This window comes from Opisthorchis viverrini (assembly GCF_000715545.1).
Source record: "Opisthorchis viverrini unplaced genomic scaffold opera_v5_268, whole genome shotgun sequence".
In the NCBI taxonomy this organism is placed as follows: domain Eukaryota; kingdom Metazoa; phylum Platyhelminthes; class Trematoda; order Opisthorchiida; family Opisthorchiidae; genus Opisthorchis; species Opisthorchis viverrini.
The window spans coordinates 371,648-389,444 of NW_008751926.1; the positions used below are offsets into that span (position 1 = coordinate 371,648).

Consider the following 17,797-nt stretch of genomic DNA (forward strand, 5'->3'; position numbering starts at 1 on the left):
GGAACATAGTCTCCTCATTACCGTGAACCCCGGTCTGGATAGCCGCTTGATAGCCTGGTGCGCTTGGCCAAACCCGAAAATGTCAATGAACGTGCGAACCGGCTGATCTATTGTTCTTTGTCGCATACAAGCGGGTCGAAAAAGGGACACTAAGAATACAACTCATCTGTCAAGGGCGATTGAAGAACAACCAATGAAATCTGTCTCAATGAAAACGGTCACCCATTGTCTGTTATGTAGTTCCGTTACGTTCGGAGCTGGTTCTCTGGTGAAGGTTATTTTCCAGTGGCACCAATTCCCGTAGCCAACAAAGTAAGTTTGAATGCGAGATAGATTTATCAGGGGAAAACTTGAATAGTTGTACGTATCCCCTGCATGTTGCGGTTCTAATTAGAAGATTCGTGATTACCAATAAATTTTATTTCTTGCTCCTGGGTGCCTTTCATCAGCTACGTAGCAGAAGATAGTCTAACAAAGACCGTAGGTAAGCGTGCACATTCATGAGTTACTCCTGTGTGTTAGTTTGAGATGCCGGTAAAAGAACGGTGCCTTTCTCATTATCATACAACTGATAATCTAGTAATCTAATTCAACATATCCACAAGTTTACCTGCGAAAGAAAGGTGACGACCTCACTCACCTAAAAATGTAGTAGAAACCACGATATTCCGAACCCGCGCGAAAAATTTCGCATCCATATTCGAAAGTTTGAATCTCCAACGAGAGAATGATTTGTTCCTTTAAACGTGAATTGAGGCGCCGAAAATAAGGAACTTGATTCACAAAGTCGGTTCGCATACGGAACTGAGCCTCCAAGATGGAACGAACCGTTTTATCGTAGAGTGCTCGAGGAATGACAACTAGTTGGACAGCTAATTCCTGTGCTGAGGGACTGACTTGGTCCGTCTTTTCTTTATCGTCCTTTTTTCGTTCTTTCGGTATTTCTGTCGACAATTTTGCATCTTGATCCCTGGAAATTGGATTAGCTACAATACTGGCGATACGGCGGCACTCTTCAATGAGCGCAACTTCACCGAATATAGCTCCGGATTCTGAAAAACAGAGCAAGGGTTGTCCCCAGTTTTTGAAGTGACATACTAAAGACGGGATTTCGCAAGTCTCTTGGAAATACTAACAGAGGTCTCTTCCTGAAGGAGCAATCAAGCTGTGTTTAAAAATCGTGAGATACTGCTATCGCTACTGTGCACTCCACGAAACTCTGGAAAGTTCCAAAACCGAAGCCATCTGATTAGTTGCAGGATACTGTGCCTTCCAACGAAGGATCCATTTAACCTGCACAAATAACCGATTCATGTCATCCAATCAGGTGTTGTCTGGCTCATTAAATGAGAGTTTCCTTTTGAAGAACCGTGCGAGGTGTTGGCTTCTTCTACAACGGATAACTATCCAAAGGCTAAATTCCCTTCAGAAAAACTGCTTCCATCGCGACTTGCTCCTTGACCATTACCCGTTGGTAACTTTTCTCCAAAAATTCCCTACGGCAAGCTTTCACAATCTTCTACAATTATGAGTGGAACAAATTCTTAGTAGTTCTGCTACATCGATCAATCTGCAGCATTTTTTTTTGCTTGACGAGAACGCTTTGAATCAGTCCCAGTCAAGGTATAGTGCTGTCCTACTGTTCATTTGGCCAGGATTGTTTGATCAAATAGATCGATAGATCGATAACTTGATAAGTTATAAAGGGAGGGCCAAAGTGGTCTTAACCGAAGGAGTTTGTGAACTCCATCTGAAAACTAACTGAATTGTGTTCGTGCTACCAGCCGCTAAGGCCAACTGGGGCTAATTGCGATACTGTTTGGTCGATCATCCGCGTAACGTGAGAGCTCAGATTCCTAACATTGAATTCGCTTTGCACACAGTTAACAGATAAACATTACTATATTCGGTAGGGCGGAAAATGCTTTAGGGTTATTTTGATACCAAAAACATCACACAGAATCTGTTTGGAGGTGTACAGCTGATATAAACATGCAAACAAATATCCTACTAAAACATAACCTTTAGGATTTTATCGTTTTAGTGAACTTAATCCATACTGATTAACTCTGGATTTCAATGGATCCTTTTCTACCCTTTGCAAGACTTCATAAACGTGTAGTGACAAGCAAAACTAACGATTCCAGAAATGAATGGAACCGTTTAGTGAATATTCACGGAATCGGATCTCTTTGCTCATCTCTTTTGCTTACTTAAGACAAACACATTTAGGAGAGTGCTGAGTAAATGTCCGTAGGTAGTATGTTCAGCTGGTAAGTGTCTGAAGACAGCGGAGGGGTTATGCTCTCAGGTAAGAAGTCAAAAACATGGGGGGATAGCAGATCCCAGAAAACTTTTGTGTAAAGCTCTCACGGAAACGAGCTTAGTACGAGAAAGATAATAAAGAACAAAATCAGAATACATCCATTTGCACACCAGTTTGGTTTTGACGGAAGACTCACCTGGAACCCCGCTGAATCGCTCGTTTATGATGTTCAGTTGATTGAGAACATGATGAGAGATAGATTCAGCTAGATTTCACCTGAGCCTCACGTCAAAGCCAGATGGAAGTATAAATAAAAAATTTTTTGGGTTCAAGTAGGACATGATATTGACGGAAACTCGGGGACTGGGCCAGTATGATGATTGGCTCCAACAAGTGCGAAACCAATCGCATGCCCTCAAAGTTTTCTTTTACAAAATTCATCAGCAGTGTATCACGTCTAGATGCAGAACTTGTTTGGTTTTAAAAAACAACCTCCCATGCATTTGGTTTTGATTTAGACACACCAGGCAGATCTGACCCGGTGCTTTGTTTAACAGTTTTCACAGTTGACATCTGCATTATATGGCCAGGAATCACACTTTCTCTTACTGTAATTATCTACCCAAAGGAACACTTTGGCCAACCCATGTGATGAATTTCCTTGGAAATCTCACCACAAAAAGAGATGGTCGTATGGCGTTCGGGTAATCAGTAACGATCAGCTGTCAATACTCCCGCCAAATTGGTCTAATTCAGGATGAAACGCGTCGTAAGTTGCTTTTCAAGAGGAACCACAGTCGACGTTTACAAGAGCTGTCTTTAAAATTACCAAGCCTTTTATGTCCACTGCGAAAAGCTTCCTAAAAACTTTCAAACAACCACGATTTTGTAGTCCTCCTGATCATTTCAGCCCAAAAAAGAGAACATCCTCAGTTAGGACTATTCCTTAATAATCCCGTAAGATGTGGCCTAGAGTCAGTGGAATTTAAGACCACATTTAAATCACATTTAAATCACCCCGAAAGGCGATTTCCACTCTCAAAAAAAACAACAGGATTCTAGCTCTGTGTTCTCATCATAACCAATCGTAACAAGTTGTGTGCATATTTTTAAGCTACATGAGCTTTAAAGATTGTTTAGCCTCTTTAAAGCTGACCCTTCAGAGAGTATTTCCTTGGGAGAAACATAGCAGTCCTACTAATCATCCATCATTAACTGGTCGTAGTAGGATGACGCCAAGCAGAGCCCACGACAGGTTACAAGGCAACACGATCGGTCGAAACCATGAGAATGCTTTTTACGGCCTTTTGACCAGTCATCTCAGTACTTCATAGTTTACAAGTACAAATTAGGTTCATACAGTCAGCAAGCCTCATATGCTATTGCCACTGATGCAGTTAAACAACAGTCGCCTGACACGAGCCAATGAGGAACCCATCAGATGACGAACCAATCACGATCAAGCGAATTCGAGCAGTCACTAGGGGATTCCGAAGGGAATCCAGGAAGATTACCACACACTAATGAAAGAACAATGGTTAAAGATAATAAAATGAGAGTTTCAAGAAGCGAGCTGAACACATTTCTCGATCGAAATCGGGGGTTACGAGAATCGATGAATCAAATTCCACTTTCTCATGCCGACAGAACGCTGCATTCTGTCATGTCTGACTTCACATCAACCTACGGGCTTGTACAGGCAAATGCCTTGAAGTGAGAACTAACATCACACAGCACATAAGATGCCGTCAACATACCACGAGTTTTTGTTATTTTATTGCTGACTGCTTCATGCCATACCGTGTGTCTTACCAGAACCCACCTCAAGCAAGCAGACTAGCCTTAACCAGGGGAGGCTTGGTTGTATGTAGCAAATGAGTGTGTTAGAATAACAACACGAGTCTGTTAGAATTCAATAGCTGAATTACATGCCATTTAAAGCTACACCCAACTTCTCCAATAGAGTAAACGAAAATGCCCGAGAACAGTGTTTTGCATGACAGTAAACTGATGCCCATCTTGTATGCATGATCCTGTAAGTCAGCATTTCAGTGAACCAAACTAGAGGCCAGTTTATTACAGGTGTCCACAAAATTAAACATACAGTAGCCTTGATAGATTTTAGTCTGCAAATTTGGGGCTACCTCACTCCAAAAACCTTTAAACTCAACCCTTCAACTGTTAACTTTAGGGAGCCTGTCTGCCTATTCTCCAAAAACGTTCACTCCTACTGCATCTTGGCACGGAGTACTACCCCAAAAAAGAGCGATAAGCAAACTTCGTGCATTAGGCTGTTGTGAACATTTCCATCAACTGAATACCTGCTCCATTGTTAGCTCAGGGGGGTTACGGAATTTCTGATTTGATTCGACTTTCCCGCGCGCGGTATACAGTTATTTTCCCATGGAGCTGGTATTTGTTCGTAAACAAAAGACATTTTGGCCGAACATTAGTGTTCATCTTTGTTCACGAGTACTGTTTTACATAAAACATTACTGATATAACGTGTGTGTGCACCAGTCACTGATCGACATTTGGTTTAGACCAGACCAACATTATTCAGTAGATTAGTTTGTGCAAAATCATTCGTACGTCCATTGCGAGCGCCACGAGCTGCTTGTACGGCAAGTTTTTTATTGGGCAAGAACATAATCTAGTGTTCAGGTATAAATTGACTTGAGGGAATTAGCGAAATACACTTATTTGCAACCTAGTTTGGTTTTTTGAGGTACTCATCGGGAACCCGGCAACCTTAGGAGTTGTGCATTACAAATATACACGTATCGCGATATCTCGAATATCGTAGCGACTGAAACATGAGGCGACCTGGTGCAGCACATTCAGTTGCCTGGAAATATCACAAACCAAAGATTCAGCTGGGTTTCAGGCGAGTCTCTCGAAAAACCAAATTAGTTTGCAAATGACTGTATATTCGCTAATTTCGTGCAATTCGGTTTCAAGTAGAACATAAGTTGACAGAAACCCCGGGGACGGCGCCTACCTGATGAGCCCAAGAAGGGCGAAATCGGTCGTGGGCTGTTGACGAATTTTCAGCAACCTTATGAGTAGTGCATTACAAACTTGAGGGAAATTCTGCAACTGGATGCAGGCGATTTGTCCCAAATACAACAAAACTGGCATAGAAACGTCTCCTCTTCCTAATTCATCGTTTTGTTGGTATAACTACTCGGGCGCTTGTAAACTACTCGGTTGCGATCTGAACTGCAGTAGCCTAAGGTATCGATAAAAGCCACCTTGTTTCTGACGTGTGATCACTATTTATCTGGTTGGTTCGGAGGAATGGGGTTAATGCTAAAACGAACAAGGAGCAATCAGCTGTAAGTCAACTTTGTCAAGTTACACAATACAGTACAAATGTCAATGATGAATGTCTCAAACTATCAGTCAGGTTGTTGTTTGATCTTATTGCATTTTCACCAAAAGAAGGTTGCAGAAACTGTTGGAAACTTGTATATTTAAATTGAGCAGGTTTTTGAAACTACTGGCAGCTTTTAAAGTATTGAAAAGAAATGATCACAGAACTTAACGGTTCGGCTGAGGGGATCAACCTCTGGCAGGCTGACCCTTGTTTATGGTAAGCTGTGTCGTTGGCGTTTGTTCTGGTACCATAGAACTTTGTGATAAAAAAGCCGGAACAACTTAACCCGAGAAATAATATTTGTCCGCCGCATTCATTCTTACTAAGTGTGGAACAGTGACAGGCTACTTTGAGGAATTAAGTCAAGGGTCGACCCACGGTTCGGAAAATGCCGATACACAACTCTCCTATGCCGAGTAGAACATATCGGCGGGAAATCATTCCGTCTTAAAACTTACGCAAGAGCCCCACACATCGTCCTAAAACTGTAGTGTCTTTCACGATGCTACCTCTCTGCCCAATGGTGATTACCGGCGCGGAAGCATCTCCCTTCTCCGACGTCTCAGCCGCAGACGTGGCTCCTCCCAGACGGTCGTCCACATCTTCCTCCAGGTCGCCTAGTTGATAGACAGACGCGGATCCAGACAGAAGGATGTACATACTGAAACCAAGTGGAGAAAAAAGTAACTGCTCCTCTTCCGTGGGTTGCAATATCTGTGCATTTAGTAACTCCCTCGTCAGAATGAGAACAAGAGAGAAATAAACACTTTCGTGAACATATGGGTTCAAGAAACTGGACAGTGTGTCAAGGTACTCGCTCAGTGGTACAGAGTTAACAAAAATAGGTATTCGTGTCCAAGACCAACTCTAGGACGTCCCACTTCCGTCTTTCAGGCAAAGTTCGTGTCCGTGGACCCGAACAACAGATAAACACTACAGAAGATAACCCTCAGAATATATTAAAAGATGGCCGGAGGGACAAAAAGGTCTTCACCGGATGATGAGGAAGGATAAGTTGACTTAGGTTTTATGTTTACAGTATAGGGAAGACGACCACATGTTTCCTTGAGCATACTGATCGATGCAACTTGATTGATAGTCAATAAAAAGATTAATTCCTCAGGAACGTCTTTAAATACTGCTATACTATTACATATTCCTATTTTTTATCATTAACATCCAAACTCTGAGAGGTGGATTCTTATACTAGAAATAAGTGTAGAACAGGGTAGGTTTTTCGCTACTTTACGGAAAAACTAAGCGATCAGAATTTAAAATTCATTATCGTGTACATCACAGTTCAGTGTGAGAAAAAAAGTTTCAATGAAGGGCTATCCTTAGGCACTGTACAACCTTGGGAAGCTTAATTCCATCGAATAAAAAGACAAGGAGGAAACACGAATTTTGAGGTTTGTCGGGATAGGTATTTTGTTCATAGTCACACCACTCTCGTTTGAACGGTGGTGTTCCTGTTCTGGCGGGCACACCGATCACACCGCTCAAGTGTGAACACGTTCACCGACGTGAAAACTCAGAGGCGTCCAACGTGCGTTGGTGGAGTAGTAGTTACACGCTCGCCTCGTATGTCAGATTTCCGGGGTTCAAATCCCGGCACGGCCATTGGATATGCGCTACTGTGAGCTCTAATAAGAACGAAACTTGAGTCCAGTACTTCTCCTTGATATGGACTCACCGGAACAATCACGTCAGAACAGGAGGACGACCGTTCAAACGAGATTGGTGTGACTATGAACATGATCACGAATTGATTGGCCGCGTGGGGGAATAAAAAAGCTTTCAACTCTTTGATGAGTGTCAGCTCACCTAAGATTCTTCCAAAATGCGAACGTGTTCGACACTTATCCACGAAGCGCGGTCTAATTGCCTAATGATTTTTGTTGCATGAAAAAACAGTAGAACCTCGGCAATATGTATGGCACAGTTTCCTTTCCAAATAAACTGTGTTGTCAGTCCACAAAAATTCTTAAAAGATTTATTCCAGGCAGTGTAGTCTTCATGAATATCAGTCCGTCACACATGGTACAGACTTTGTTGCCGATATCCACAATGTTCGTTTGCTGTATGGAACTATAATTTTGGGATTACCCTTTGTACACAAGTTCAAGCCATCTGCATTAGGTGACCATCAACTGAGCACGCTTATGCATCCCATTTTCCAGTGGCACTGTAGTTACACGAGATCACTTGAAGCTACTACCTACAGTGTGTTGCTATCATCCTTAATCCTATTTTTATTAGGTGGCTACATCCGCTGGTTAGAACCGTCCTAAATGGTCCACCGATATGAGCTGAAATGAGGGTATCTCCAAATGATGTAAATGTGTAAATGCGATCATCTGCTGAATAACTTCTCGCCTCGGGTAACCCCATGCTCTACGATGTATTTCAGATTCTGCTAGATTCACATACTGTACGAACTCTCTTGCGCACTGCAAAAAATAACTAATGGCTCCAACAAAAATGTTAAATGATTGCCTGTTTCCCAGCGGATAGCCGTCTTCTATCGGACTATGACAACGACAACACTTTACACCAATCGCAAATGGATTTATTGGAATTATCTGGGGAAAACGTGAACTTTCGAGCTATTACTGTAACCCATAAAGGATTTGGTGTAAAAAAGAATTAAGGGACAGGGCAAGAACCAAAAACGCTGTGGTGTCGTACATCACAAAGTTAGAAGCCAAGCTCATAGCTTAACCACAAATTTTGTTATTTAATCAGTCAGATAGCTGATCAATCCTTCGGTAATTCTATCTAGCTATCTACGTACTTATTTGTCTGTCCCTCCATCTTTCTATCTATCTATCTATCTATCTGTCTGTCTGTCGATTCATCTGTCTGTCTGTCTCTCTGTCGGTCCGTCCGCCTGTCTATCTGACTGTCTGTCTGTCTGTCTGTCTGTCTGTCTGTCTGTCTGTCTGTCTGTCTGTCTGTCTGTCTGTCTGTCTATCCTGCAGACAAGCTAGGTTACTGGCTGGCTGATAGATGCACGATCTCTCATTAAAAGAGTCTGTCATCGCCAACAAGGCGATGTGTTCCTTAGTTCACTTCTTTATATTTCGAGAAGTGTAACTGCATGCGGGAGACAATCCGCCTGAATTATTTGCGTATGTTTCAGTCAATTACCTGCTCCAAGTATTGTTCACCCATTCATATAAGGTCTCCCGTTTAGGCAGACAATGTCGCACTATGAGAAATTTGGTAATATAACTTTTGGTGAACACGATTGAGTGGCATTTCGTAGCCGTCTTTTCTAGCGAAAATCTCCCAAATTAAGTCCATTGACATCAGGGTATGGAGTGCTGATGATAGAGGGGAGCCAGCCTAAAGAACAGCTTGGAATATCGAGGCTTTTGAAAGTTCGCCATAACTTGAGACTCGTTTCAGTAACTGGCCCTCCTAATAATTGGGAGATGAACGGGTTGTTCGAGCTTCAAGAGGTGGGACAAGGTGGATTCAGATGTAAGATCCATGTAAGATATGGCCGACAGAATGCCAAACCACAGTCTTCCTGTCGGAAATATTAAGCTTTACGTCGTAAACACAGAGTAGCCAGCGGAAATACCGTGCAAATAAAACGCTCAAAACTTCGGAGACAGGTTGAAGATCAGTGGAGTGTCTTGACCAAAAATCACTGAGGCCTTCTATTAATCCGAATTTCCGCTCCCATTACCCGATTTTTGTAACGTTTATCGCCCGTATCCAGTCAGTATCAATTGCAGGACAGGACTCAAATACGTTATTTGTAACTTGTGGCGGTAATAGGTCGCTTAATTGGCATATTTACTGCTGAGTCAGTTCAGACTAGTTTGGAGTAGTTTCCCATTCAAAACAGTGAAACCATCCAAGTCGTTTCGTCAAGCTTAACCGCTTTATCATTGCGGATGTAGTGTAATATTACTCATCATCGATAATAGTAGTATCGCGTTAACTTATAAAGTAGACCGTTCTCAAGTCGAAACAGTCAAGAGAGGAGCGATATTTCAACTTAACAGGATGCAACATAATTTCATTCTAAAAAATTGTCGGACAACTACTATTGCCTTTGCTTTGTGATGTGGTGGCTATGGCAACCAGGTGAACATCTACCCGATAAAACAGTAGTGGTATATCAATTATGTATCTTGTTTCCAACAACTTGAGTATTGACCTGTCACACTGTTGGAAGAAAGTGTGGTCGACATTTCTCTTTAATACCTGAGGTAATGAGGAACGCCCATATGATTGTACGTGGATGAGCATAACGGGCTGGAAGGCTATTGTTGTCGGGCAAACGTAAGTGATTAATTCTGGACAAGGCTCGATCGATGCAAGCTTGTTCACTCAGGTACGTTGCAAGTGGCTTTATTGCAGAAGAAAGACAAATGATCACGTGAGTCAAAGCTTGTTCAAACGGAAAAACGGGCCGTGTAAAAAACGACCATATTATGAAACGGGCCTGTAGTCGACGACCGCGACTGACGAATACCAGTTAAAAATCATTCCTCCAGAGAGCGAATACGTCTTAACATATTATCACTCTGAGGAGATTAAGAAACAAGTCATATTGATACGTATTCCCACGCTTTTCTTAGGTTTAATGGAAAAACAGCGTAACTGATTACTGAAAACCAAGCGGAATTGATCGGTGTTACGAAGAACATTTTACCGCATTCAAAGAAAAATTTAACAAAGCTAACGGTAGAATCAAAAATTGCCAGTCAAGCATCGGGCAAGAGTTCCACACCTGTAGATTTAGCGCTGTCGGCTTTCGGGTCAGGGCGAGTTGATAACGAACTTCGACTCCAAGTACACCAATTTTACAGAACCGGTTTTCTAATGTTTAAAAGAATCTTGACAGGAAACAAGATGTTTGGCAGGTTGAGCTAATTTTGGACATCGTCTAAAACTTGAATACAACAGTCTTTCTGACCCAATCCTAGGCGTTTGATGGTGATTTTCAATCCATGTATTTTACATGGCTTGGTGCTCTGGGTTAGTGTTGTCTTATTTTGTTGACGAACTGCGAAGCAGCAGAAATTTACAACAAACAGATAAGATAGTCGTTCAGCTGTAACAACGGGCCTGTAGTCGACGACCGCGACTGACGAATACCAGTTAAAAATCATTCCTCCAGAGAGCGAATACGTCTTAACATATTATCACTCTGAGGAGATTAAGAAACAAGTCATATTGATACGTATTCCCACGCTTTTCTTAGGTTTAATGGAAAAACAGCGTAACTGATTACTGAAAACCAAGCGGAATTGATCGGTGTTACGAAGAACATTTTACCGCATTCAAAGAAAAATTTAACAAAGCTAACGGTAGAATCAAAAATTGCCAGTCAAGCATCGGGCAAGAGTTCCACACCTGTAGATTTAGCGCTGTCGGCTTTCGGGCCAGGACGAGCTGATCACCAACTTCGACTCCAAGTACACCAATTTTACGGAACAGGTTTCTGCTGCTTAAAAGAATCTTGGCAGGAAACAAGATGTTTGGCAGGTTGAGCTTCAGGGCGAGTTGATAACGAACTTCGACTCCAAGTACACCAATTTTACAGAACCGGTTTTCTAATGTTTAAAAGAATCTTGACAGGAAACAAGATGTTTGGCAGGTTGAGCTAATTTTGGACATCGTCTAAAACTTGAATACAACAGTCTTTCTGACCCAATCCTAGGCGTTTGATGGTGATTTTCAATCCATGTATTTTACATGGCTTGGTGCTCTGGGTTAGTGTTGTCTTATTTTGTTGACGAACTGCGAAGCAGCAGAAATTTACAACAAACAAACAGNCGTTCAGCTGTAACACTCTTTCGGTGTCTAGCTGCCGTGCTACACGAAGGAAGCACGAGGGCTGGGATACTGCCCGGTTGCCCAAGCCTAGACAGGGGAAGTCGACAGTCAGAAGCCGGGTTCGAACCACGGACTTTCTGGTCAGTGAATTCGCGCCCTAACCACCGAGCCAACTGGCTTCATTCACAACAACAAAACAAGATGTACGAGTAGCCTGTCTAAGCACGCTGTGCACACTATGTCTAATGGTAATAGCACTTTGCTGATTACTCCCCTTGTGGTCCAACGTTTCAGGTCTCTGCAGTCAATTTAGTTAGTCATTTTTGCCTTCAGACTTCAAAAGCCATAGCTCGGTGGGCTTAAATAGTTATAAAGAGATGAGCAAATTTTATGTTCATATCTGTGCAAAGTACTAGTTTGTAACATCTTACGATAGACTCTGGTTGCCGTTCTCGAGAAAATTGGTTTACTTGAACTGAGTATATTAGGAGATGCTCTCAACTGGCGGTACGTGTGGTGGACTTAATTTAGCAAAAAGCCTTGATCAAACAAAACGTTCGTTTTCGTCTGCTAAACAGAAATGTCATTAGTCTATACAATGAGATGAAAGTGTGTATTAGGCCTCAAATTGATGTTGTCCAGAATGGATCGTTCCGGTGCCGGTGCCGACCCCAAGATTCGGGCATTCAAGATTTCCATTAGGAGTGTTTTCCTTGTAGGTATTTCAAACAAGCGTTTAAAAATTGGCAACTGGTTTTATGAGCACGGATTTGAGTTGAATCCCCAAACAGAACGAGCATACGTCTCCTCAGGGAAGGAATGGACAACCTCACAGGTGTGTACCTCCTTGGTGCCTCCTCAAAGACTCAGCGGTTATACCGCAGTGGAATAGACGAGGTCTTCATGTGTAGCCGTTGTTGGTTCAACAGTTCTAAATATCTCTTCATACGTAAAGGGATATCTATGCTAGAATCCACACCGAATAAACGCGTTCAACTCACCAGGTTCCAATGTCTCCTTCGCGGATAATTAGTTCATTGGCACAGCGCCACTCTGATCCACATTCTTCAACCAGCTTCATTAAAACACCTGCAACAGGAAGATGTGATCAACTTGTACAAAATCAGTCCTTTCCAATGAACAGCACCTATCTACTCACCAGCTGTAATGTAAAACATGTCAGTTTATCACAGAGTTTTGACGAAGCATACATATTAAAATACGTGGGATTGATTCACGAGATACAGAAATCCGCAAGCTTATTCGATTTTAACCAGAGGCTCAGTTGAGTTCAGCTGAATTCCCCTGTTTATTATGTTTTGCTTAAACTGAATGTGCTGCTCAAGCATACTCCATTTTTCAGTCGATATCCGACATACCGTAGTAGATCTTCTAGAAAGAACAGACTACTCATAAACTCACTCCTTATTCTCCTCATGCAGCAAATGGAGGCAGTTCTTGCTTAATATTCGGGAACACGTCGTAGATCTCGCCCTGAAATTGAGAGTACAGCTTCCTCCAATGATGGATCCTGACCTGCCCCCATATTGCTCAACCGCTCAGTGTTCACTGTTGCTATAAAATGTGCATCCCGTCTGATATATCCCAAAGAGGGTGAGCTAGTCACCCATGACGAACTGTGAGATGGGAAGACGTTGTCAGATTATGTGCACTGTCACTTCATGTCGAGGTCAGTCTTAGAATACCAAAAAATTATACACCCACCAAAGAGCAACGTGACACAGTTCTACATTTGCCTCATGCCTCAGAGAACTCCGGTCTTCTTAGTCGGTTGCACGGTGTAGGCTAATGCACTTTTACCCTGCTGACGTAGTCGCTGCAAGAGGAGGTTGCCTATAATTTTCTCCGTTAACCGGTGGAGATTGCGCAGAAACAGAGAACTGCGATGGCCGGAAAATAACACGTAGGTGGTACTGATATATATACCAAGATACATAGTAACCCTCTGGCTAAGTAGACAGCACGCAGTGTGTTGAGAACTTGATCAGCTGTTGCTGACTAGTTTCCACTCTACTAAGGCGCGTTGTAGTCATACAAAGCTTATCAATAACGAGTCCAAGACAATAGTCTTGACAGTCAAGACTGGACGAAAACCAACACTGATAGCAGGACAGCTATACGAAATAAAATGTACACTTCAAAAGGATCGTTTCTCTGAAAAATATGAAATGAACATATTGGAGCCAACAAACGGCGTCATCCAGTGGTTTATTTTGGTAACTGAAGGAACGTACGGATGACATATTTCTTATGATCTTCCTCCGACTCTCTTGGTGCGGTGTGCTCAAAAAATTGAATTGGCATTTTTTATCAACGGATCAAGTATACTGATTGCTCGATACTTATACGATTGTTGACACCATTTGCCGTCCTCTGAAACTCTCTAGTTCCTCTCATGGATCACTGAGGGCTCGCCATATTTTCTAGATATTGAAGACAGATACGCACCCCTGTTAGAAGGATCGATAGATGCTGCTTACGGACTCGACAGCGAAATTTTTCAAGCTTTACACGACAGCATGTACGTATGCAGTGCGTCAGCACAATGAGAAAGGGAACAACAGAGTCCAGCTTATAAGGAGACGGACATGACATCCCTCAGCGGTAACCTTTGAGGTCACGTTGTTTGGTGCGACAAAGCTGTAGCAGGTGTTTAGTGAAGTTTCCACGATACCTGCCGCAAAGTTATCACAACCGCAAGCACTTTATTATGTTACAGATACACGCAGCAGCTTAGAATGTGACATCCGTAGAGTGGAGCCGAAGAAACATTTGGAACGTTTAAAGCACTCGTAGTTAGTGCTTTCTGAAATGGAGCCAAGGTACTGATAAAAAACAAAATGGTCATTAAGAGTAGCATAGCTTCAAGTCCTTGTGTTGTTGCATTGATATTACTTTGCTCTATAAGTGACAAGTGAACACTGGGATCCCTCATCAAAATGTGCCAATGGATCTCATGAAGTCACTAAGCCATCGGTCAGCTGATGGTTACTAACCCTCACTTATTGACCGGTTATCGCAAACAGAAATTGCTAAAAACCGTCCGCTACGCAAAGAGTTGTGCTATTCAAACTCTATCCATACAAATTCTACACGCTCCTGTCACCCTATCGTTGGGGACTTTACCAGTCGACAGGTACGTTTGAAAATCACACGGAGCCTTGGTAGATGGCTAAATCCAATGCACTCGGGTACGTATTCTGCATGTATGCGTAGGGGCATATTCCATGAAGTGTCACTGGCTGACATAAAAACAGCTAAGTAGAGGGAAATCTCTCGAAAAAATAATGAAAATTGCTGCAGTATAAGCAATACGGGATTTTTTCACTCTCTTCAGTGGACAATAAGATTTGTAATCATTTGTTTGTTGTTCATTACAACTCTAGGGATAATCCAAGCAATCTTATCTTAGTAGCTTCTTTTATGAGTCATTTAGAGGAATGAGGTGAAGAACAACTCTAGAAATCAGGCGGTGGTCTTCGCCCAACCAAAAGTTATCCAGCGAACGTAGACCCGCCATGGATCCACCCGAACCTTAAGCTTTGACTGGTGGGTTAGTTAGTCGTTGGATTAGGATGGCCGCTTGAGAGTCATCCGGCAGACCAGTGACATAAATGAAGCATGAGTACTCTTGCGTTTAAATATTATAATCCAGATGCGATAGTGGAACGGTGATACAATGTCCGTCTCACATATGTCGTACGTCCGAAGTCCCACTACCAAGATGGCCAGGTTGATGCAGTGCGGATTATTACCTTTGGCAAGGGCGATGCCCGAGTTCAGTCTCTCACATTTCTGTGTGGACTGGCACAACAGGAAGCTCACCTTACTCGAAGTGTTGTGAACACAAAATTCACAAATCTCACAAACACCTGCAAATACATGTTTACACGTTTGACAGCATATAGTGATTATTCATGAACCCTGGCAGGTTTGACAAACAGTCTGCGGGTTTGCTGTTTGGAAACTTAGCATTTATTACATGAAAGTTGCTCTAACTGGAGGGAATAAGTTACCGGACTGAGCGACGTTAAGGCGGACCGTGAGCCAAACACCTGTTGCTCAACTAGAAGACCTACTTGGCGGTGAATACTAGTCACTCGGATTGAATATACGCTTGTGCCAAAACGAAACCTCGTCCTACAGCAAAACCAATGTTTACTGAATAAACATATCTAAAAGGAGCATCCTAACATTTTGTTCTCAAATATCAGACTACGTTCGCCACCAAACCCTATGACCAGTACTGACTATGGGGATAACAAGTCTTCTGCGGGAATAAGCCTTCAGTTGTTCTGTGCACTGTTTGTTTGATGGAAGGACAAAAAATCAACAGTTTTAACTGAGTAGTATCCAAGGGAGGTGTTTATTGGATATCGGATGCTGGATATTCTACGAGTGTGTTACAATGGCTGGGGAAGGAATTTATCTTACATTGAGAAAAACAGTGTGCCGACTTCATACACAGCTGGCACATCCAACTTATGAGCGCTCCTTCCCCATTTTCACATTCATCGTAGTTCTAAGCAAGCTACTCACAGTTTACCGCCTGAATAAAACTATAGGTTCATATTCTGACCACTGCTGGTATGACACTTAAGCAAACGTTTTGAACCTAGGCTCAACTTTCCATGGGCTATCGACGAATTTTCAGCAACCTTATGAATAGTCCATCACAAGTATACATGTATCGCGATATCTTGACTATCGTGCCAATTGAAACATGCGGCGGCCTGGTTTAGTAAATTCAGTCGCCTGGAAATATCACAAACGAGAGATTCAGCCGGGTTCTAGATGAGTCTCTCGAAAAACCAAATTAGTTTGCAAATGAGTGTATATTCGCTCATCCCTCATTTTATTTATTATATGACTGCGCATTGGAGATTATGTACTTTGTCTAATCAGACAAAATCGGTGGTTATGTCGTTTGAGAATAGCCGGGAATCTGTCTGACGGAGGGGAGATGAGATAAGAATTTCATTAAATGAATTCTTGACGCTGATCGAATTTGACTTGTAGCCATTCAAGAGACCTCAATTAAGTGGCGTCCGCGTCAAACAAAGCAAAGCTTCGTGGTCTCTTTCAACCGACACTTGTAGCCTACGGATCGTATGAATATGAACCCCGCCTTGAGCCCACCCGTTACGAAGGTCAGGATAAGCTTGCGGTTATGATCACATTCGGAGCAAAAACTCATCCAGTACCCTCTTTTGAACAGGTCTCTGTTGAGCAATGAACATCCTTAGAACTGAAGTCAAGATTTGGCTTGGTAGATACACTCAACCAAGTCGCATCTTGACAACCTGCCACATTCGCGTACAAATTCTCCATAGCAAAGAAGCAACAAACTCACTTTTATCGCAAGAGAACAATCTCACTCAACCTAGCTTTCCGGTCAGCTCTCATACTGCAATCTAAACCGGCATACAGTTAGTATCATTCAGGAAGACTAAAAACAAGTAAGCCGATAGGAAAATGCCCATGTAAAGATGATGATTCCCGCTGCGTTTCACTAGGTTTTTCCAAATAAGCATGGCTTGTGATTAGTATTTTTCTCACCGGCTCTACCGGGAGCTTTGTATGCCGGGAGGTTGCTTACTAAAGAGGGAAAATTGTACTCACCCACAGGCACACATTCAAAAGCTTTGACCTTTCTTTGTAACCAACTTGCCACTTCTTTTGTTTCCGTCTCCATCCGCTGAGCTGGTGGCCTTGACAAAATCTCAGCAACTCGATCAAGTGCGGATGCGTAGATGGACATGGTGAACTCTGCTCATTTTGGTGAAAAGCAGTTGCTGGTATTTAATGAACGTACCCACCAATCAAATTATAGCTCAGTACAACTTGTACGCTGATTAGGTTGCGGCGTGCGCATGTACTGACTTTGCCAGAGGAACGGGTGAACGGACAGTGTGATGAACCAATTGTTAGACAGGCGGCAAACCGGAAGTGATGTTATTCCATTCTAAAGAAGCTACTGAAGGGAATGAATATTAGTAGAATTTTTGGGGGAAAAGCCTCCTCGAGGAATGATCAATCTCCAGTTTTCCTCTTATTACAGCTCAGCAGCAGTGCATGCGAGGTGGGACTGTTACCACCAATCCACCGGCGCATGCTGGACCACAAACACCTGAAATGATCCATTCATCAATAGCATGCCAAACTCTAATCCTTCGGACGGTAGTATTCTGCTCACGTTCATATTCAGCGACTGAAAGGAATCTTTAAAAATGCTTTCATATCTTGAGTACCACTCCTAGTGAGACAGGAGATGCCGCCTGCGTGGCACATTTAGTTAGAGGTCGTTATGAAAGGACACTTCAACCTATATA

At 42.6% G+C, this 17,797-nt stretch overlaps 1 protein-coding gene across 1 annotated transcript; it reads right to left on the reverse strand.

The window, feature by feature from the left end:
- Window positions 1–642: 642 nt before the first annotated feature.
- On the reverse strand, window positions 643–17,226 carry T265_14809 (hypothetical protein; the record flags this gene model as incomplete). Its single annotated transcript, XM_009175373.1, has 8 exons — window positions 643–1,052; window positions 5,047–5,114; window positions 5,192–5,267; window positions 6,104–6,306; window positions 7,216–7,322; window positions 11,501–11,621; window positions 12,446–12,533; window positions 17,088–17,226. Coding segments are annotated over 8 exons (1,212 nt in total), but the record flags the coding sequence as incomplete, so codon positions are not given.
- Window positions 17,227–17,797: the final 571 nt, after the last annotated feature.